At 35.5% G+C, this 24444-nt stretch overlaps 1 protein-coding gene across 2 annotated transcripts in view; it reads right to left on the bottom strand.

The window, feature by feature from the left end:
• Nucleotides 1–1222: 1222 nt before the first annotated feature.
• LOC150103391 (pancreatic triacylglycerol lipase-like) overlaps nucleotides 1223–24444 on the bottom strand; it is a 36475-nt gene continuing 13253 nt past the window's right edge. For both annotated transcript variants that reach the window (XM_090398139.1, XM_090398137.1), the window contains exons 3-8: nucleotides 22141–22322; nucleotides 19843–20001; nucleotides 11323–11446; nucleotides 10872–10988; nucleotides 5896–5994; nucleotides 1223–1570 (exon numbers count right to left, since the gene is read on the bottom strand). In XM_090398139.1, the coding sequence (XP_090254265.1) occupies nucleotides 1293–1570; nucleotides 5896–5994; nucleotides 10872–10988; nucleotides 11323–11446; nucleotides 19843–20001; nucleotides 22141–22322 (959 nt within the window). In that variant the 3' untranslated portion in view covers nucleotides 1223–1292. The remainder of the gene's footprint in view (nucleotides 1571–5895; nucleotides 5995–10871; nucleotides 10989–11322; nucleotides 11447–19842; nucleotides 20002–22140; nucleotides 22323–24444) is intronic.

Below are 24444 nucleotides of genomic sequence, written 5' to 3'. Positions count from 1 at the left end.
CTCTTCTTCTTGTTATTTCATGTGCTGTTTTCCAGATATTTCACAGTTGGAAAATAGCACATTCGTATTAAAAATATTAAGTTGACGTTTCGAGTTTAAACTCGAACATCGGTGGAAACGAGTAAGTAGGTTAATTCGTTTGTTACCAAGGAAACGAAATATTTGTAGTTCGCTAGATAAGATTTTTTTTTTTTTTTTGCTTGGTTAAGCCTTGTCTTTCATAGGTATTATGTATATTCTGAATGGAACAATGTATGGTCTCACGTTTTTGCTTAGAAAGAAAAGTTGACCTCGTGAAACGCAACTGGGCATTATTTTGAGATTTTTTTTTTTTTTTTTTTGTTGTTCCAGAAATAAAGTTCTATCAATTTTTATTCACGCACAGTTGAAGGTTTTGACTTTTAAGTCGTGTATCTCTGGTAAGTGCAATTGCTGATAAATACCCATAATATTCATTCATTCATTACGTCTGGTAATTCAACGGCCGTGAGCCCCTTTTACGGGGCTCACGGCTGTTGCTTGGAACCGGCATTGCTGACAATTCAGACCTATGGCTTAGTCCAAGTTAGTCCAAGACCAGCTAACTTGGCTGTGGCTAAGGAAGATCCTTAAGCTCCTCACGTCGTCGCCGGGAATCGAACCCAGGACACTCCTTCCCCAGGCAGATGGTTGCGAAGCGCATAGCCACTATGCTAACTGCGCGGACAGCCATAATATGATTAAGCCTCTTTAACCAGAATTTTCATATGAACAGTGAATCGTACTAATATGATTCTAATCCTATTAGATTGCCACTTTATTTTTTTTATTAAAAAGTAAAATAATTTTATTTGGTCACTTTTATGTATAAATAGAATATATCTTCAATGTACGGTATTATTAAATACCTTAATTTTAAAATAATTTTAAAATATTAATTCTTCATAGTTCTGCTTTCCATCAAAACGTTTTATGATTATGAATAATATTAATGCCTTTAATGAAAAAAAAATTTATATTTTTATTTACTAAAATAAATAAATAAAGGGGCGCCCATAATAGTAATTAAAGTATATTTTATAAATTAATATAAAATATAATATTTTATTGATTAAACTAACTTCATGATAATTATTTGAATCACACGAAGAATATTGCAATACAAATAAATAAAAACTTATATTTTTAATATAATTTTTAAAGTTTTAATTATTTGTAAACAAAAAAGAATGATGTACATTAATAAGTGAAATGGACAGCATAAGTTTATTGTACAAACACAGTAGCATTGGTTACACAAATTACTCCTTTTTTTAAATGAGATTGCAAATACTTGGAGCACAATAAGGGGACACGCCATTGGTATTCAGAAAAAAACGGTTAACTCCTTCATGAAACCTCTTTTTATAATCTATTGAATAATATCCCATGACGGCTGTTTGGGTTTTGTTACAAGGACACGTGTCATTCATATAACTATCGAAATTGTCGCATTTCAAAGAAGTGAAATTGCAGAATTCTGTCTTATTTTTCGTCGACTCCTCAAAAAGAAGAATGGAACGATGATTACTGCATGCAAAATTAACCAAATCTGAAAAATAAAATAAATAACAAATAAATCAAATAATGTGAGGTTTGAATGCTTTTATTGAACATTTTCATTTCGATTTCAAATAACAAAATAGAGAAGTCTCATCACATAAAGTAACCGATAAAGTAGAATGGTTGGCAAAAAATAAATGAATAAAAATAAAAATAAAACAAAACAAAATAAGGGGTGCAAAGTTCAATTCTATCTCCCCGTGGTACACCCAGGGGTGTTGGGAATCCTAACCATTATCGGACCTGGACCCAACACCACTAACAGAGCTCTGGCGAACACTTCAGAATCCTGGTCAGGAGAAGCGTATATGCGACCACAGCAAAGATGCCACTACTACAACAACAGAAACGGCACCGAGTGAGGACAGAGGATGGCAATCGGTATCCTCAAAACTTGAACTTTGACAAGAGACTACAGAATAGATTTATTAATCAAAGAACTAACCAATATCAACTTAGATATCCTGCTAGTGAATGAAACAATAAGACTGAAAGAACTGACAACAAAGATGGTACGATGGCTCACAGATACTCCTCGGAGCATCCTCAAACAATGGCAAGCAAGGCGGAGTGAGCTTCATTGTTAAATCTAAGCTCACCAAGTCGATCATTTCTTGTAACATCATATCTGAAAGAATAGGTGTACTCGTAATTGGAATAGAGAACAATATAATAATAAAATTAATATCCTGCTATGCTCCAACATCTGTAGCCTATAATTAATTATTTGAAAATGAAACATGAATCTTGAAATAAACAGGTATTAAATTACAAGTCAACATACACATTTGTTGGTGGTGACTTTAATGTCAAAATAGGAAAAGAAAACGAAAAGTTTATAGGACCACATGGCCTGGGAGAAAGAAATAGAAGAGGAGAAAGATATTAGCTGAATTTGCTGCAGCTGAACAACTCTTTATCATGAACACTTTCTTCAACAAATGCCCAGGAAGAAGATGGATTTGGCAGTCACCAAATGGAGACACAAAACATGAAATTGACTACATTTTAACAGACTGTGAAAGACTGGTACAAAACATAGATTCTGACTACAGACTTCTCAGAGCCATTATAAGAATAGACCACAAAAAAGAACAACATATCAGGGCAACATCAAACCACAAAAGACAACCCAAACAAATAGACTACCGCAAGTTCAGGAAGTACATAGAAGAGACCGAATGGACTATTAAGAACTGTTACATAAATGATGACTATATTGACTTTATTGATAAATTCAACGAGTGCAAGAAAAAAGCAGAAATTCCTATGAAAGAAAAGAAAAGAGAACGACTCTCACCACAAACTATAGAACTACTGAAAAAGAGAAAAGAACTGAAGAAATCTCAAGAAACTTTTCTAGAATACACAATTATCTGTAAGTTACTAAGGAAAAGAATTCCACATGACTACAAAGCTTTCAGGATACAAAAGAGAAGTGCAGGCAGGCAAAAACCAGCCTGAAAAAAATAGAGAAAGACTTAAATTTTAAACAGTCAATTCCATCTGCTTTACAGGATCGAAATGGAGAAAAACATACAAATAGAAAAAGGATAAGAGAAATTGTGCAGAATTTTTATAGAGATCTCTATGCAACAAAGTGCCAAGTTTCAGAACCCATCATTCCAAAATCAAACAATATACCAGATGTACTTCCAGAAGAATTAGAGCATGCTCTTAAAAATGAGTGAAGGTAAAGCCTCAGGACTTGATCGTATTGAGGCTGAAGAAATCCAGCAAGGTGGGCCAATTATTTTCAAAGTCTTGGCCACCAGATTCGTGTGGTACTTCAAAGAAAGAAAGATTCCAGAGGAATGGAAAACCTCAAAAACCTGTCGTCTAATCTGTCTACTCTCTCACATATATAAAATCATGAACAGAGTAATACTGAACAGAATCCACAACACACTCGCAGACAACTCCAGTAAAGAGCAGGCAAGATTCAGAAGAGGCTTCTCCACAATAGATCATATCCAGGTCATTTCACAACTAACAGAAAAATGCAGAGAATACCGAATCCCTCTATGTTTCCCCTTTATTGATTAAAAAAAAGCATTTGATACTATAGAACACAATGCAGTCATTAGTGCCTTACTGGAAATAAATGTGGACCCTACTTACATCCACATGATAAAAGAAATTAACAAAAATCAGACCACACAAATAACCCTATTTGATCAACCTATAAATAGAGATATAAAGAGAAGGGATACGACAAGGCAATGTGATCTCCCCAAATCTATTTACCAACACTTTAGAGTGCATTCTGAAAAAAATAGACCTAAGTGGAGGAATAAGCATAGATGGTGAAAAACTACAAATCCTTATGTTTGCCTATGATCTACTACTGATATCTCACAACCCAAAAGACCTAGCAGAAATGAGTGAAAAAATATACACAAACAGCAGTAAGATAGGCTTAGAAATGAATCTAGAAAAAAAAACAAAATGGATCAAAAACATCTACACAAATGACAGTCACCAATGTATTAATAACATTGGTGACTGATTTTGAATTAATGAAGAGACCTCAATAAAGGTCAAAACTAGCGTGTAGTGGCTCTTCCCTTAATGCATAACATTATACATATCGCAAGGAGATGTGTTTTGATTATGGGAGATACTGAGATAGGAGTGTTGGTATCTTGCTCCACCTTTGCAAGGAGCGCCCGGTGTTGTACCACTTTACCCCAGTCCTGAAGATACGTTCAGGCGCAAACTTTGTTTGCACACACTTGGATAAAGGATTAAACTAAATTTATTGGTTATAACTTAATTTTCCCAAGCATACGCACATTTGTAAAGGTGGCTGAAGCTCACTGGCTAGAGCTACGTTGACTGCATATGGCCTATGTTTAAGCAACAGAGTGAGGCGACATGAAATGGCTATGTATGCGCATGAAATCACAGTACTAGGACCTGGAAGCTCCTACAACCGAGCAAGCCAAGGTAGCTTTGACTAGACGAGCAAGCAAGCATCGGCCTTCGATACACAACACAAAGCTTATATACATCCTTATAGAATAAGTTGACTACTACAATTACTTAGGACAAATAATAAAAATGTATAACGATTTATCTGAAGAACTAGCAAAAAGAAAGAAAGCTGCATGGCTATCATTCAACAGACTAAAAGAAACATTTACTGATCTAAATCTTGACATCTCTGCTAAGGGCAAAACTGTTTAATAGTGACATTCTTCCAAACATGGAACACGACATGAAAAGAAGGAGAGACTCTCAGAATAACTCAGCGTGCAATAGAACGTAGGTTTGTAACATCAGAAGAATGGAACATGTTAGAAACACGGAAGTAAGAAAGAGATCAGGCATAAACGATATGGTAACTGCAGTATATGAAAGCAAGATGAGATGGTCAGGTCACATAGCCCGACTCAGGGATAACAGAGGGACATATAGAATACTCAACTGGCAACCAAGAATAAATTGAAAATCAGAAGACCACCTACAAGATGGGAAGATCCGCTAGTGAAATCTATGGGTGTAACTTGGAAAAGAGAGAGAGAGGCTCAAGATTGAGATCGTTGGAGGCATCTTTGTGACCGGCACACACGGAGAAATCCTGAGTGAAAAACAAGTCCATCAAGGTAATCAACGTAAAATAAAATAAATAAAACAGCGAATACTTGAAAGACAAAGAGATGTTTACAGCATTTTTTTTAAACTTTGGTAAAAAGAAAATTAAATATCTAATATCGAAGTAAAATCCATAACTCAAAAAAGTTTAGGTGTCTTTCTATGAGTGATTTGAAAATTTAGTGAAAAATTGAATTTTTTCTTAGAAATAAAATAAAAAAGAGTAATCTGCCTTTGTAAGAATCTTATTACTATATATTGATGAAGTCTAATTATTCTTATAAGATTTGTTATATTTTTTTACTTATTAACATTTTTAATTAGCTATGAAATATCAGATGCCATTACATTCAATAAATATATTTAAAAATAAATGTAAATTGGAATGCGTTATTTATTAAATGAAGAACACCTTTTAAAACTTTAAATATCATCACTGTTCAAGTTATAATATCGTATTATTCCTTTAATAATTCTATCCATACCTTCAGTTTGTTACACAGCAAGTTCCCAAATAATGAAAGCGAAGTATGTATTATATTAAAAGTATTACAATCTTTCACGTCTGTACTTAACTTAAATTTCAATTATACTTAAAATAACGTCTTTTGAAAGAGGTGAACCCCAAAATTAATTCTTCATCTCAAAAGCATGCAAAGCATACCTACTAAATCCAGATAATTGATTTAAATAAATTTTAATAATCAAGATTCTTACCACATCCAGGTTGAATGAATCCACCATTGGGATAAAAATCAAAATATCCTATTGCATCTGGCAGTCCCATACCATTCATCAAACTAACTCTTCCAGAATCTGCAAAATATTAAGAAGCTTACGACAAATTAACACTAATTAAACTTTTCTCACAACAATGAAAGTATGTTTGTATATATAAAAAATTAATATTTGCATAAACTACTTCATGGTATTTTCGAATTTTTGGCTTTTATTCCATCCGCAAAAGGAGAATTTGGCCCACTATAATAAGAGCAGACATCCTTACCCTTTTAGACGTCATTTGGAGTTACCTTTACAGCAAGATTTAGAAAGATGACATGTGATTAGTTGGTTTGTTTCGGAGTTCAACAAAACGATGACTTCTGATTTAATATTAATGAATCTCTACCTTGCTAGTTGTAGCACTTCTGGTATCATCTCAGTATACCTCCTCTGCCCTCTTCTCACGGAGTATGGTATAAGGAGTGTGGTATTTTCCCTGAAAATACCACACTCCTTATATATTTTATTCCTATATTATCTTCAATCAACTACGTCTCACTAATATCAAACATTTTGTCCACGTTGAACTAATTAAAAACACTTAAACTCCTTCCTCATTCCTAATGCTACTACATTAGTATGTGATCACAATACATAGTTCCTTCGACAAGTAAACTTTAAGTTTTTAATGACCTACACATTCAATGAAGATCTGAAAAATTTTTAAATTTTTAATTTTTGCATTACGTAGAAATTATCTAATGATGCCTATCTAAAAACTATCCAACTATTTAGAGCAATTAAACATCAACGAAGTGACCCCATATGACATACAAAAAACAACATTACTTGGAACAGTCCATATTTTAAGACGCTACCTGACGGACTATTCTTAGATTCTTGGGTAGAATCTGAATTGTTCTCTATCACCAGTCAAATTATTGTTTAAACGATATCTTGTTTTGACTGTGTATCAATTATGTGAATAAAAAAAAATAATTAGGTATAGTTTCTGGGAAAATTCCCATGCTACTCCTCTTAAACACTATTATTATAATTACGGCTATTATAGCCTGTTTTTTTTTGTTTAGGAGTGTTCCTTATTTTAAATACATTGGCTATTATTACTCAAAAAAGGGGATATATGTTTTAGGGCATTATGGGTGAGTATAGAAGGCAATTATAGCAGAATAAAAGAGGTGGGAAAATTTTGTACATACTTTGTTTTGATACTGGGATGTCTTCCAATTCCATGATCCTGCTGAAAAAGGAGGAAAGGAAGAAGGGAGCGTGGGGGGGGGGACGCGGGAAAAATAAATTTGGAAACCCGTGTTTTGTATTAATAATATATATATATATATATATATATATATATATAAATATATTATCGTGTTTAAGGGCGCTTTTTTTGGGGGGGGGGGAGAAGGGGAAGGGTTTACTTATGGCGAAACTAGGGTAGGGGAGAGCGTTAACGAATTTCGGTCGACTGACCATCCTCCGCCTGACCAGTTGGATTTTCAGTCGACCGAAACGGTCCGCACCCCATTAACGCTCTCCCCTGTCCTAGTTTCCCCATAAGTAAATCCTTCCCCTTCTCTCCTCCCCTCCAAAAAAGCGCCCTTAAACACGATAATATATATATATATATATATATATTATTAATACAAAACACGGGTTTCCAAATTTATTTTTCCCGCTTCAATTCCCCCCCCCCCCCAACGCTCCCTTCCACACTCCTAAAAAAAACAGGCTCTAATAGCCGTAATAATAATAATAATAATAATAATTCCTCCGAAGGAACACTGCCTTCTCGTGGGAGTGGGGCTTGCGTGCTTCAGTAATGTTGAGAGCTATTCTGGCGGTAGCATAGCTGCCAGCAGGGCCACCCTTGTCAGACAGGTCTCAACTGAGGAGCCAGACTAACGGTGTTCCATCCCCCATTTTAATGGTGAAAAGGAAGAAGAGATCCATACCGGATCAATCGACACCCGGGTCATCAAGGACTGCGTCAGATGTTGGGGATCCTGGGCATCAGGCGACAAGTGGGCTACAGGACCCAGCTCTCCTTGCTGGGCAATCAGGGCAGGAAGCTGAAAAGCGCCTAGACGAAACCAAACGTAAAAAAATGGACTGTAGAAGAAAACAGAGAAGTTATGAAATGTTTTTACAAGTCAGCACCAGAAAAACGAGGTTTCAGAAAGCGTATGCATTTATTTTGGAAACAAAAATTCCCAGAATCTGCAATAACAGAACAAAGACTTATGGACCAAAAGAATTTCATTTTTCGTAACAAAATATTTACTGAACTTGAGCTGCAAGAGATACGTAATAAATCAACAACTCCCGTAACAGCAAATCATTAGGAGGTAGCTATATCAAACTTTGCAATTCAACTCAGTAAACATCAAGCTGACGACATAACATCAGAATGTTTTGACAGAAGTGCAGTGTAAAATGAAGCCATGGATATTGGAACATATAAACTGCATAAATGACCGTATAAGACTACCACCATTAAAAGCTTTACAAAAATCTAAGCTTAGACGCAAATGCTGTAATTGAAACCATCACAACCAACAGTATAAAGGAAACAAAAGAGCTCCTAGACAAAAGGCAGAATAATTTAATTATTTGTTGCAGTCAGGCTCAGTGGAAGACTGGATGATATCTGGGCGCACTTTTCTCTTCATGAAAGATAAGGATAAGGCTGCATACCCAAGTAACTATAGTCCAATAACATGCCTACTAACTATGCTTAAGATGTTCACTGCAATCATGACAAATTCCATATGCCACTACTTATCAGATAATCAGATTTATTCGATTGAACGAAAAAGCAATTTTCAAAAATCTAGATGAACAAAAGAACAGATCCTTATTAATAAAATGATTCTCAGAAACTCAAAAAGACGAAAAACTAACTTAAACATGGCATGGATAGACTACAAGAAAGCGTTTGATTCCCTCCCACACTCCCGGATCCTAAAATCACTAAAAATATTTGGAATTAGCAAAAACATACGTTCGTTTCTGGCTGCTGCTATGAAATCATGGAAAACAACTTTAATAGTGAATAACGAACGATTCCGGGATATCGGCATTAAACGTGGAATTTTCCAAGGTAATTCTTTGTCACCAGTGCTCTTCAACATTTGTTTGATACCTTTATCTAGGATTCTGAACAAAACAAAACCTGGATATGAAATTCCTAAATGTAATAATAAAATTTCCCATCTGTTGTATATGGATGACTTGAGTGTATATGGAAAATCTGCCCAACAAATAGACTGTTTATTGAACACAGTTCGTATTTTCAGTCAGGACATCAAAATGGAATTTGGTTTAGATAAATGCTCAATTTTATCTATTAAACGAGGAAAAATTAATGACACTATTTGCTGTTTTAATTTTGATTAAGAGAAATACATAAAAGCAATTTCAGCTGACGAACACTATAAATACCTAGGAATATCAGAATCCAATGATATTCTCCACTCAAAAGTTAAACAACAGGCAGCATCAGAATACACCAAAAGAGATAGAAATATTCTGAAAACAAAACAAATTGGATTAAACACAATTACAGCAACGAATTCGTTGACTATACCAGTGATCCGATACACAGTTGGCATAATAGATTAGACAAAAGAAGACCTGGACAAACTGGACCGCAAAACTAGAAAACTAATGACAATGCATCATGCATTACATCCACGAAGTGATGTTGAGTGGTTGTACCTACCGAGGAGAATAGTTGAACGGGGTCTGCTGCAAGTGAGACAGACTGTGGAAGAAGGAGAAATTAGTTTAAAAGGTTACATCGATAATAGCTCTGAGCCAATGCTTCAAGCAATTACACAAGACAGCCTTCTAAAAGTAACAGGAAATAAATCCGATTACAAAAAGGAACAACAAGATAACCGATATGTGCGCTGGAAAAATAAACCCTTGCATGGCCAATTTCTTCGAGATATTGAGGACAAAATTGACGTCAACAAGACGTGACAATGGCTACAATACGGATATATTAAAAAAGAAACAGAAGGCTTTATTCTAGCAGCTCAAGAACAGGCATTACAAACTAATGCAATCAAAGCAAAAATTTTGAACATCAATAATAACAGCAAATTCAGATTATGCGATCAGAAAGATGAGACTGTAGAACATCTAATCAGTGCCTGCAGCAAACTAGTTCAAACTGACTATAAATACCGCCATGATCAAGTGGCCAAAATAATCCATTGGAATGTATGCAAAAAATATGGCTTTCCTACTTCTGATAACTGGTGGCAGCATAAAATAGAGACAGTATTGGAAAACGAAACAGCAAAAATTCTCTGGGACTTTAGAATACAAACTGATCGGCACCGGGAACACAATAGAACATGACATCACGATTATCGAACATCGACAAGTTTGGTTTATCGATATCACAGTACCCAGTGATAACAACATCAACAACAAAGAACTGGAAAAAATTACTAAATATCGAGATCTGGCAATCGAAGTTGCCCGACTGTGGCTTAAACACACCAAAGACATCCCAATAGTTATCGGTGCACTTGGTGCAACTTCAGAGAAGCTATCCAACTATTTGCAGCAATTAAACATCAACGAAGTGACCCCATATGACATACAAAAAACAGCATTACTTGGAACAGTCCATATTTTAAGATGCTGCCTGATGGACTATTCTTAGATTCTTGGGTTGAATCTGAATTGTTCTGTATCACCAGTCAAATTTTTATTGATATGATATCTTGTTTTGACTGTGTATCAATTATGTGAAAGAAAAAAATAATAATAATTTTACGAAATAATTTGAAAGTTTCGGCTAGTGGATAATATTTTGATTGATTAGGGAATTTTTCTTATCGTATAAATTTAATTCATTTTTAAGACAATATGATTCTTTCTTTCACTTTTATCTATTAAGTTAATTACGTTTAATTCAGATTTTGACAACTCACCTATACTGATGGCTGCCATCGAGTTCGTGTGTATAACGTCTACGAATGTGGCATCAGTTCTATCAAGACGGTCTGCATATGATCTATTGAAAAAACATGGCCCAGCAGGATCAAGACCTGTGGGATTATTAAAAAAAAATAATTATACACGCTCACATGTGAGTTAAAACTGAAGAGCAATTAGTAATATTATAAGTAGGCTATCTTGAAATCTATCTTCAAATAAATGAATTATATTATGTTTTATTAAACAACAGTGTAGCTTATGTATCGAGATAGTGGCATCCATTATTATGATTATCCGTATAATGCAAAAACTAAAAATTGCTCTGGATAAACCTAAACACCATCTATCGGAGAAATATTACATGTGAAGTAATATCGAAATAGCGCAAATAGAAAAATATTAGCGCCATCTATTTCCATGCGGCGAACTATCATATATTCCTACCAGTAATTCTTAAAATTGGATCGTTCTTAGCTGCATTCAGGATTTTTGCTGCGAATCCAGCAACATGGGCTCCTAGGCTGTGCCCCACCATATGAACTTCTTTTAATGTTAGTAACTTCTGTTTCTGTAAGAAAAAAATCCAATAACATATTCAAAATGTTTTCTAGTAGTCCAGTTTTAAAATAATATTCATTATTTACATGAGTACATGAAAATATTCACATCTGAATGATTTTTCCGACTAAAAAGAGTAGTTCAAGCAGATTTTTTGTTAGTCATTTGTGTTGAATCATGCAGCTAACTAGTTTCGATTATAATAGGAGTGTTGGCTTCGTTAGGATTCAAAATAAGGGCAAAAACTATATAAAAACAGAAACAAAAGAATTGTGCACACGGAGACTAAAGATAACTGATTCATCCTAAGCACGAATATGAACTCCACCGTTTTAGAGTGACAGAAACTAATCGGTTACTATTTCTAAATAAATAGCTAAGAATGTTAAAATCTGTGTTTAATCCTATGAGAGCACTACATCAAACTAACCTCAAACTCGAAACTGTCAATCTTAATTTGCATGAACCACACAGGAACAGGATCGATGAGTAAATGTGAATACAAATGTGAATACAAATAATGTATTTGTATTCACAAATGTGAATACAAATACATTATTACACAAACCATTAAATCAATTTTTTTTAAATGAAAGTATGCCGGTTAGGGATATACTTTCATATTTATCCTAAACGAAATTCGTAACGCATCCGATTGGCTGGAACACCGAAAAGCGATTCACTCAACAACTACGTTGTTAATCTCAATCACTGAGGCTTGCTCTTTAACTTATAGATTAGTGATATCCCAGAGACAGCATCACGGAGATTCATGTATGCTGTCGATATTGCCATTGCAACTCAACATTCAACATTCCAAAAAGCTGAGAACACCTTAACTCAAGATCTGGCTGTACTTGATAAATACTTTAGACGATAGCGATTACAACCTAACCTGAACAAAATTGAAGTAGCTTCCTTTCATTTAAATAATATCCAGGCCAACTATATCCCAAAAGTTTACTTCAGAAATAAACAGGTATAATTTAGCAATCATCCAAAACACCTAGGAGTTACCCTAGACAGAAGTTTGTCATTTAAATATCATCTAGAAAATATTGCTTGGAAATTAAAAACTCGTAGTAATATAATGCATAAACTTGCTGGTACTTCTTGGGTTGCTGATGCCAACACACTGCGTACTACCGCACTGTCTTTGGTCTGTTCCACAGCAGAGTATTGTGCTCCTGCGTGGCTGAACAGCGCACACACTTCTTCGGTCGATATCCAGCTGAATCAAACTATGAGGATAATCTCTGGAGCTTTAAGATCTACTCTTGGCTATTGGTTTCCAACTCTCAGTTGGAAACCAATAGCAACATACCTCCAATCTTCAAATACCCATCTCAAATCCGACATCTCATCTGGAGGGCTTCAATCTCCCTAGACATGTATGGACCACTTGAAATCGGATCAGAACAGGACAGAGATGTAAGCATCTCTGTCCTGACAAGAGATGTAAGCATCTCTTGCATAAATGGAACTGGTCCGATACTCCAAACTGTGAATGCGGAAGAGGGATCCAGACTATCCATCACATTGTGCTTGAGTGCCCTATCTACTCATTCTCGGGTTCTAAAGAGGACTTTTTTAAACTGACCCCAGAATCCCTGGAGTGGATCCGGGATTTAAGAATTACGCTCTGTCTCCTGATTCTTAATTTTGATGTTTAATCATTTCAACCTAGTGTACCTCTTTTAATATGATTTTTACAATTGTTTTTATGCTGTTTTATGTAATGTGTATGTTTTATTCTGAGACCTGTACATCACACGATAAATACAATAACTAACGGGGCTCTCAAATGGCTTCGGATCTATTAACACGTTCATTGCCAATCACGCGATACCGCATGTTGCGAGCTCTTACCATACGGTCGATCACGCGTTATTTCGTGGACGTCGCTAACTAAATAAAAAAAAATAAAAATAATTTGGCCATCACACGAAATTCCAATTTTCAGCTTGGCAATGAACGTTCATTGCCTATCGCGTGATGCGAGCCCTCACCAAACGGCCGATCACGCGTTATCGCGTGGACGTCGTTAACTAAATAAAAAAATAAAAAAAATTTGGCCACCACACGAAATTCCAATTTTCAGCTTGGCAATGAACGTGTTAAGGAAATCAAAGAAAGAAAGAATAACGGCTTATAATGCAACTACGACTGAAATCACAAGTACACTTTAGGCCTGACACAAGAACAATAACTTTGTTTATGATTTTAAACAGGCGTCTTGGAACTAAGGAGATGGAAAACACTTCGCTATCCAGCCAGAGAGAACGTAAAGGTCCTGGTTTGGATCGTGGTGTCGGAATTGATGTTTGTTAGAATGATTAGATAGAGATGATTTTCATCGCTTGTGGTGTAGTACAGTCACTTTGAAAAAGTTTGATTTCTAGGGAAGAGCTTTAATCTCAGCTTTAATCTATCCGCATATTAATATGCTACAGGTTTATAACTTGTCGTGAGTATAACACACACACACACACACACACACACACACACACACACACACACACACACACACACACACACACACACACACACACACACACACACACACACACACACACACACACACACACACACACACACACACACACACATACGTTTAGCGGGGAAAGGCCTGAATTTGAATCTAGTTGCCCGAAGATTTTTATTAATAATTTATTATTAATAACATTTATTAATTTGCTATTAATTTTTAATTACTCCTCAATAACTTACAGGTTTCGATCAATAAACATGATTGAAATTGTTTGAAATGACATGAAAAAGAAACAAATTCAAAGCCAAAAAGATTATTTTAGAAATGAACAAAATGTACCCATCGTTTCATTTCTTCAAATTGTTCCAGATTTGGAAGGTAGTTTTCTTCTTCTTTTTTATTTTTTATTTACAGTGAAAGAATAGAACTGGCATCTCCGTTAATTCCTTAAATTTCATAAAATCTCATGATAACACTTGCTATAATCGTTGTATATTTGTTGCTGCAAGTTTCCTTTTTCTCTTTTCTTGTCTTGTGTGTGTGTGTGTGTGTGTGTGTGTGTGTGTGTGTGTGTGTGTGTGTGTGTGTGTGTGTGTGTGTGTGTGTGTGTGTGTGTGTGTGTGTGTGTGTGTGTGTGTGTGTTCAGCTATAGCATTCGACTTGAGTTGGTATGCAGTATCCATATTTGAAATTACTACCTTAGATAAATGCTTTGGTAAGCTGTCCATTCGCGCGTATGATATTTAATGTTAGGCACGCACGTATAACAGACGTTAGCACTTTGGGTAGGCCGAGAATGAGAAAATTCAAAACCCTACACAAACAACCCAAACACCGAAAATTTACCAAGTACTTCAAGCCTCCAGTAAGCAGGGTGGAAGTATCTTACACCGATGAAAATCATCTGTCAAATAAAGACTTTTTATTACAGGATTCAAACTCATAGCCTGTTGGTTTCGGATTTATTACATACTAAGAAATGAGAATAGTAACTGAAGTGGATATTAAATCTAACATTATTTGAAAGCTGAATACAGAAACTATATAAGTTTCGTACGAAACTTCACCAGAGAGCTTTTCGGGAATACACTTGCCGGTATTTACGAGTTACCCTAGTCGGACCTCATAGGAGAAATGCTCGCTTTGCCTAAGCGTACATATATTCGCCTCCTATTTGTCCATTTTGAAAAGGTTTCTTTTCAAATTGGCCTGACAGCTGTTTCGAACTGGTCCTTTACTTAAACACCAGAGACTGGTATTTAAGTAAAGGACCTCTTTAAAAATTAGGTGATCCCCCGGAACAGTCCATATGAGTGACCGAAAGATCGTCCAACTCAGCGTTGGTTCCACTCAGTGACAGGCTCGCCCTACTGAGCAGAACTGCTCATATTCTAGAGGAAAGCATCCACCGACACGGTCCACGGCCATGCCGGAAAACACTATCCCCCGGAGACTCAAATCTCTCTCTCAATGGAAATCCCCCGAAATCTTAAGCCCTCCTCCCCCACAGCGGAAGATAGATCCCTATGTATAAGTAAAGAGCGTTTCTAAATATTAGGCGATCCCCGGATCACTCCCTCCGAGTGACCAAAAGATCGTCCAATTCAGCGTTGGTTCTGCCACTAAGCAGAACCGCTCATATTACAGGAAAAAGCATCCACCGACACAGCCCCACACGGGCAATGCCGGAAAACACTTTCCCCGGAAATTTAAATGCTCTCTCAAAACAGAAACCTTAAGAAAGCAAAAACTCTCAATACTAAGGAATTGACAATTGATATTGCTGGCTCTTAGGGTGAAGCCACAGGCATTTTATACTCTCCGCTATCTGATAGGGACAAAATGAGGGAAAAGTTTATGAGCTATATGCTCGCTCTGGGAGGAGAGGTACTTTTTTGCTAGGGATTGAAGGAAAGAGAAGATATAAGGGATATTTTTATCCCAATGAAGTTGAATATCACTGACAAACACCGAGCATTTAGAATCATACGTAGTACAAAACATTTGTACTCGTTGCAATTTGAGAATATTAGTATTGGCAGTATGACTCGAGTCTGGAGAAGCATATATGATTATGGGACGAATCATCAGCTGGTAGAGAAGCAATTTGATTCTGGTGTTTAGTTTACTGTTCCTATTAATTAGGGGATAGAGCTGAGCGATGGTTTTAGATGCCTTTGCACATAAGGCCTTGATGTGGTGGTTGTCTCCTATAAGGTTCCGGCTAGGGCAACTCGTAAATGCAGGCGAGTGTATTCCTGTAAGCTCTCTGGTCAAATTTCATACGAAACTTTTATAGTTTCTGTATTCGGCTTCGAAATAATGTTGGATTTAATATCCACTTGATTTATATAATTTTGCATCGCCGAAAGTGAAGCCTTTTGGCTCTTTATTTTAGTAAGAATAGTAACTGTTATACATTTGCAATTAATAATTATCATCATCATCATCATCATCATCATCAAATTCCTGCCATGTACCCTCAAGGGGTGTACAGGATATGACAGTACTACATGAAAAAATTACATCATTACTAACTTCCTATCTACAATTTTCCTCCAAATCAGTCTGTTACTTGTCAAGACTCCAACATTATCAGATCTTATATTTCTATCGTCTAAGGCACTTTGTACCGTATCAATCCACCTATATCTTGGTCTTCCTCTGGGTCGTTTTCCTGCCAACCTGGCAGAGAACACTTGTTTTGCTAATCTTTCCTCTCCCATTCTATTTAAGTGACCATACCATCTGAGATTAGCTCTGCTAACGCATTCCTGGATGCTGACAATGTCAAGTTCTTTCCTAATATCCTCATTTTTAATATGATATTGCCATTGATGCCATCTGTTCACGCCTCTAATCTTTCTCAGGACTCTCATATCTGCGGTCTCTAGTCTTTGGTCAAGTGTTTTACTTCTGACCCAGCTCTCAGATCCATAAGTTAAAATTGGTTTGAACACAGTCTTGTATACAGCTAATTTAGTGTTCCGACTAATTTCTTTCTTATTCCATATGAATTTATTCAATTGACTTCCCACGATACCAGCTTTGCTGATTCTGTTGTCTATTTCTATATTTAGTTTACCATCTTCAGTAAAAATTGTGCCTAAGTAGCTGAAATGTTTTACTTGTTCCACAGGTTCTCCATTCACAACACAGTTGACATTTTCAATGATTCTGCCTATTTTCATTGTCTTTGTCTTTTTATTGCTGACCTTCATACCATATCTATTACAACAGCTATTCAATTTAGTCAGAGAATCTTGCAGACTTGTAGCGGATTTATTTAGAAGTATAACATCATCCGCATAAAGCAAAGAGCTGACATTAACATCTCCAATTTTGATATCAGGTTTAATACCACATTCCTTCATAATGTGATCCATATAGATAATGAATAACAGAGGGGATAATGTACATCCTTGTCTCACACCAAATTTAACATTAAACCATCTTCCTGTACTTCCTTCAATTCTAACTGCTGACTCACAACTCAAATAAAGACTAAGTATTGCTTGATATAATGCCCCATTGACACCATATAACTGCAGCGTATTGAATAGCTTCTCTCTTGGCACCTTGTCATATGCCTTTTCCAAATCGACAAAACTTAAATACAGATCTTTGTTATATTCCCATGCTTTCTCGACTATTTGTCGTAAAGTGAAGATCTGATCCTGACAGCCTCTATTTGGCCTGAATCCAGCTTGTTCTTCACCAAGCTTTTCTTCCACAATTCTTCTCAACCGTTTCTCAAGTATACTTGCATAGATCTTGCCAGGAACACTCAGTAGGGAAATACCTCTGTAATTCTCACATTCAGTTTTATTTCCCTTTTTATATATGGGTACTATGAGAGCTCTACTCCAATCATCGGGAATTCGTCCCTCTGTCCAGGCTTTCTGAACTATGCAGTGCAGCCACTGTAAGACTCTTATACCACCATACTTCAGCATTTCTGGTCGAATATCATCTACTCCTGCTGCCTTTCCACATTTCAAGCCTTTGATGGCTTTTTCTACTTCAAGTATGGATATGTATTCCTGACTGCATGCCTGGTCAGTGTTTTTTATCACTGTGCTGTCATCACTGCTTGTTTCATTTAGCAGTTTTTCAAAGTAATTACTCCATACTTCAAGGATATCTTTTTCTCCTGTTTTCATTTCACCTTTATCATCTCTAATTCCTTTTACAGCACTCTTTCCTCCATTCCTAAGCTTCTTCAACAACCTCCAGAATATTTTGCCACCTTCTTGATATTTATTTTCTATATTCTTGCCAAAGTCCTCCCATGACTTTTGTTTAGCTAGTTTTACACACTGTTTAGCTTTCTTACATTTGTCTCTGTATTCTGTTAGAGTAAAAGCTGACTTATTTGCCAGGAACTTTTGATATGCTTTCTTCTTTTCCTTCACTGCCTCTTTAACTTCCTGTGTCCACCAGGGAGTTCTGATTTTTTTATCCTTGCACACAACCTCACCACATGCCTCTCTGGCAGAATCAATCAATGTTTTCTTCAGAGTTTGCCACTGAATCTCCAAGGTTTGATTCCTGTTCTCAAACTCTTTCATTTTCTTTTCAATAATATTTCTGTATTTTAGTCTACAGCTCACATCTGAGAGCTGCTCAACTTTTATTCGCTTTAAAACTTTCTTACAAGTTATTCTTTTCAATATGAAATTCAATTTTATCCTGCTCAAGACTAAATAGTGATCACTTCCAATTTCAAATCCTCTGTACACTCTGGTGTCCTGCACCAGGGAGAAAACATCACCATCAACAATAACATAGTCAATGAGACTTTTCTTATTCCTAGCCTCTTCTCTCCATGTGAATTTGTGCACATTTTTATGTTGGAACATGGTGTTAGTAATAACCAGTCCATGTCCTGAGCAGAAATCCAACAGATATTTGCCATTATTATTAGCTTTGCTCTTTTCTCCAAATTTTCCCAAAATATTTTTGTATGTCTCACAATCATTTCCTACTCTACTATTTAGATCCCCAACAAGGACCAACTTTTCCTTTTTCATTGTGTCAGTTGCTTTTTCTAAAGCCTCAAAAAATTCCTCCACTTCTACCTTAGTAGAACCTTCTGTGGGACCATAGGCACAAATAAGTCTCATTGTCCAGTTCCCCATTCTCATATTTGCCCACATTACTCTACTTGAGACTGACTGCCATTCAAGAAGATTAGCCTCGTATTTTGTGTTGAATACTATGGCTACTCCTTCTTTTCCTTGATTGTCATTGCCTGAATATAACATTTTGTATTTATTGCTCAGAAAGATCTCACCAGTTTTGGTCTTTTTTGTTTCAGTCACCCCTATTATGTCGATCTGGTACTTATCTAATTCCTCAGCTAGCTCCATTTCTTTGCCATTCAGGCTTCTTACGTTGATAGTACCGATCTTTAACTGTGGTGATGTTGAGTTGGGGTTTGTTTTCAGATTTGTTCCAGTAGCTGACTTTTCGCTGTTCGCCCTGGTTCCCTGGCGAAAACAACGGGGGCCTTGTTTAACCGGGCGACGCCCCAGCCGGCATGAAATTTTGTCATGTTGTACCATCATTTTTTATTTTGGTTTAACCAATAAGAATACAATTTGGTCGGCTAAATCCCAAATTGCCAGCCCATCCTCGTTCGTTCAGTATCAAAGTAGATACCCAACAGGGTGCACCACGAGAAGGTGAGGATTGGACATTAGGTCAGAAGCCCTGGTCGGTTCTCCGCATTCCTTTAAAGGCTATGTGGAGGTCTCCTCTCAGTTATACAGCTTTGACCCTTAAGCACCCCAATAATTATCATTAATATTATTATTATAAAATTATCATTATAATAATTATCATTAATATTATTATTATAAAATTAACAAATAAGAAACTCGAGAAACTAGATAATAAATAAAATTACTTACGAGAAGATTATCAAGCATCGAAGCAACTTCCTTTCCAACAGGATACACATTACTGGAAGCTAGTGTATAAGGGAATGTTTTGGAAGACCCCGATCCATTACGCCAGTCGACAATAATGACCTTAGCGTCATTTAGGTCAAGAAAAGTATTCATTAATCCCTGAAAATCCAAACATGGTCGTTTTAAATATCGTTTATCGCCGAAGTTGAAATAATGGTTACACCAAATAGTATCATTGCTACAAAAATACAGTCAGGTTTATTTGTTAATGAAATATATGTTAATGAAATTAATGAAATATGGAATAGTTGTGCGTGAACGTCTTCTCTAACAAGTAACCCCTGACGTGAAGATACTTCTTGCATAAACTTTATTTGTTTATGCAGGATTAAACCAATAATATATTTTTTTGATATCTTAAATTTATAGTATAACCAAGAGAAAAAAACTAATGAATATTAATATTAAATTAGTAATAAAAATACACATGTTGAAATGTTAATAAAACTAACTATTTATTAAATATTAATAAAAAATTATACTGCAAAAGTATACACAGCATAAAATTATAATTATACTATATTATACTATATTATAATATTGTATCGCACTGATCAAAAAAAAAAAAAAAAAAAAAAAAAGATCAAAGTCCTTTTCAGGACTTCCAGGGCAACAATGGCGATGCTGTAGTCAATGAAGTTTTAACTGAGGCTCGGCTATTGCCGTTACCCAGCCATGACTAGAGCTTTTTAGCTCAGTAACACTCCATCCACACAGATTTTCTTCATTCAAATGACGGGATAAAGAGTCAAGGACTCAGTCCATCGCCCAGTTCTTTTAAGAACTTTAACAATTTAACTGTCAATTTCTCCAAATGGCGATTTCAAGTGAATCCCCAAAAGAGTATAGCGATACTTTTCACCAGAAGATTGGCAACTCCCAAGAGGGACTTTTATCTATTCAACACCAAAATCCTCTGGCAAACAGAAACAAAATATCTTGGGGAATTCTAGACAAAAGATTAACGTTCAACCCACACATCAAAGCCTTATGCGCGAAAGCATCTAAAACCATCGCACAACTTTACCCTCTAATAAATAGAAAAAGCAAACTAAATACCAGAATCAAAGTACTCCTCTACCTGCTGACGATCCGCCTCATAGTGACATGTGCATCTCCAGCCTTGAGCCACACATCCGACACCAACATCCTCAGGCTGCAGAGAGTGCAAAATAAGTGTTTGCGCATGATCTTGGATGCACCGTGGTTTGTAAGGAACGTCCAACTGCATAGAGATACAAACATCCCTTACATTTACTTCTTCCTACTAACTACAGCGGAAAAATTCTTCTCAAAGATCTCTACAAACCCCAACGATCTAGTTAAACAGGCAACAAACTATGATGAAACTGACCTCTTCAAATACAAGAGAACAAAAGCCATCCTGAATACTTGCAACAATGACTAATCTCCGTGCTCCCCCCTCCCCCCCAGGACGAGCTCTCAGCTCATAAATCTTTCCTTCAATTCATCCTCCCTATCAGACAACGGGGAATAAAAGCATCTTGCTTCATCCTTCTGGCCAATGATGTCATGTTATGTTATGTTAACTGTCAATTTGAGAAAAATTGTGGCTCTGAATTATTACCGTTTATTTGATGTTATTAAGTTTTTATGGCTAGATTTACGTCATTAATATAGTTAATAATATAGTTGCTAGAAATATACCGTTATGAGAGGAGTTAGAAAAATGTGTGGAATTGGTGGAATCCTCCTGCTCATTCAGCGAATTTTTTAAATCTTCCCGTATTCGTTCTTAGTGCAATGTACTCTTTGTCTCATAAATATCCTTCGATTACTTTGTTCAGGTAATATCCTTTTTTTTCTTTTTAATTTAATTTCAGGATAAATAAATTAGCAACTGTATTAAATTACAAGTTTTAATAGTTTTTTTACTTTATACGTAAAATAAAAGCATATAATAAAATCAGCGTGGCTTATGGGAAGGTTACTCCTGGTTTCATTCATTATTTCAGAATCTCATCTACAAGCAATAAACTTTATGCAATTATTATTATTATTATTATTATTATTATTATTATTATTATTATTATTATTATTATTATTATTATTATTATTATTCAATTGAAGGCGACTTATCCGGTCTCATACAAGGTGAGGACTTAAATTTTTTTCGAAATCCGTTATTATGCAACGATGTGCAAGGTCATTGTTCAGTATGGAAGACATTCACCATAACTTCATTGCATAAAAAAGAATGGATTGCTCTATGCTTACCAATGTCCAGTGGGTTTCATCTTTAGGTGGATCAGCCCATCCATGAAGAATAATATACGTCGGCCCACTTGCATTGCACATCGGGAAAGATTTCATGTCACCATAAGTATATATAGAAGGGTTGCTCTTAGTTGATCTTGTATAACAAAGGAATTTTGTATCGAATGTCTTCAGAGAGCGACCTTAAAAAATAAAATGAACTAATAAAAAAAAATAAAATATGTAGAGAAAATAAGTTTCAAATAATGGCCGCATATTAGAATTAAAAAAAAACCCTAAAAAACTCGCATAATAATATAAAGTTCACTGATTTTATAAAACCAGTAATAACATTGGATTTGCAACAGTTGGCATGTGTTCCTATGTCGAATTACATGGATTAAAGACGTTTTTGGAATCTCAAAAAAGGTTAAAACCCAAAATTATTAGTTATATTTGTAATAATTATGAAAGCAATGAAAGATACTATTATATAATATATTTTTTATTTTCCGCATCGCAGTTGAATTTATTTTATCAATATTCTTTGTCTAAAGGTAGCAGTAATATGACAAAAATACCTCTCATAACCTAAAGTGGGAATATAAAGTTGACAGTTATCAATCAGTATGTTAATCATTTATTTCTATAGTATTGAATATCGATAAAGAAAACAAATATAATTTAATACTGAAACAATTGAAATTTTATTTAATACTGAAATAATTGAAATTTTATTTAATACTTAAACAATTGAAATTTTATTTAATACTGAAACAATTGAAATTTTATTTAATACTGAAACAATTGAAATTTTATTTAATAATAAAACAATTAATATATTTAACTTTTTTTCTTTTTTTTTGGCAAGATGGGTGAAGCAAGAATGGTTTTAATATTCCTCTTTATCTGTAGAAGAATGGATGGATGGATGGGTTAATATAGAGCTATAAGCTCTGATCATGGCAGAAGGGTAACAGCAATAGCCCAGACTCAGTTAAAACTTCATTAGCTACAACACTGCCATCCATTACCCTCCATGCGTACCAATTTTAGTCGCCTCGTACGACATGCATCGGCTACACAGGGCTATTTTTATTCCGGCCCCCACAAGGGGTATATTTTACATATAATACTGAAGAAAGAAACATTAAATGTTAAATGTATTAAATAAATTATTTGGTGTGATTAAACTAATATTTTAATATTAGTAACTTGTAAAATTACAAAGATTCTTTTCTAAAACATTTATTGATCATTCTCAGTGCAATGTACTAGACAAAAAATTTATATATTTTTATATATAATTATATAACATATAATTTATTATATAATATATAATTTATTATTTTATTTTACAAAAATAAATTACATATATTTATAATATATTATTTTATTTAAAAAAATAAATTACATATATTTATAATATATAATATATGTAATTTCTTTTTTATAGAGAAAAAATTTAGTTTACAAAGATAAAGTGGGTGTTTTTATTGAGCTGTCCTTATAAGGACTGGCTTAAAGGGGCGAAGCAAAAATGCTTTTCATCTTCCCCGTTATCTGTAGAGGACAGTGTAGGGATAAGGTGTTATTGAGCTATTAAAGCTCATCGTGGTAAGAGGATAACAGCAATAGCCGAGCCTCAGTTAGAACTTCATTGACTATATCTGTAGAGGACAGTGTAGGGATAAAGTGTTATTGAGCTATTAAAGCTCTGATCGTGGCAAGAGGGTAACAGCAATAGCCGCGCTTCAGTTAGAACTTCATTGACTATATCTGTAGAGGAGAGTGTAGGGATAAAGTGTTATTGAGCTATTAAAGCTCTGATCGTGGCAAGAGGGTAACAGCAATAGCCGCGCTTCAGTTAGAACTTCATTGACTATATCTGTAGAGGACAGTGTAGGGATAAGCTGTTATTGAGCTATTAAAGCTCTGATCGTGGCAAGAGGGTAACAGCAATAGCCGAGCCTCAGTTAGAACTTCATTGGCTACAGCATTGCCATCGACTACCCTCCAAGGGTATTAATCACCGACTATGTAAGTAAAGGTGAAATCTCAAAAAATCGGACGATCTCTAGACCACTCCATAGTGGGCGAAAGACCGTCCATATCTCAGCGTTGGTTCCACTCAGTGAGGGGCACCCCCACCACCGAGCAGAACCGCTCAAATTCCGAAGAAAATAATTCAGCGACATCAAGCCCCTCAGCGGGCCGTGCCGGAGAACACTTTCCCCGGAGACTCAAATTGCTCCCTTAAGGCAAAAACCTTAAGAGAGCGAACTCAAAAACTCACGAATCTCATCGCCCAAGGGGGGTAACAGC

Source organism: Typopeltis vanoorti, chromosome 9, assembly GCF_054136105.1.
Source record: "Typopeltis vanoorti isolate ZY-2024b chromosome 9, IOZ_Tvanoo_1.0, whole genome shotgun sequence".
NCBI classification, from domain to species: domain Eukaryota; kingdom Metazoa; phylum Arthropoda; class Arachnida; order Uropygi; family Thelyphonidae; genus Typopeltis; species Typopeltis vanoorti.
Note: the sequence above shows the minus strand (reverse complement) of the source record. Positions and strands in the feature narration are given on the sequence as shown.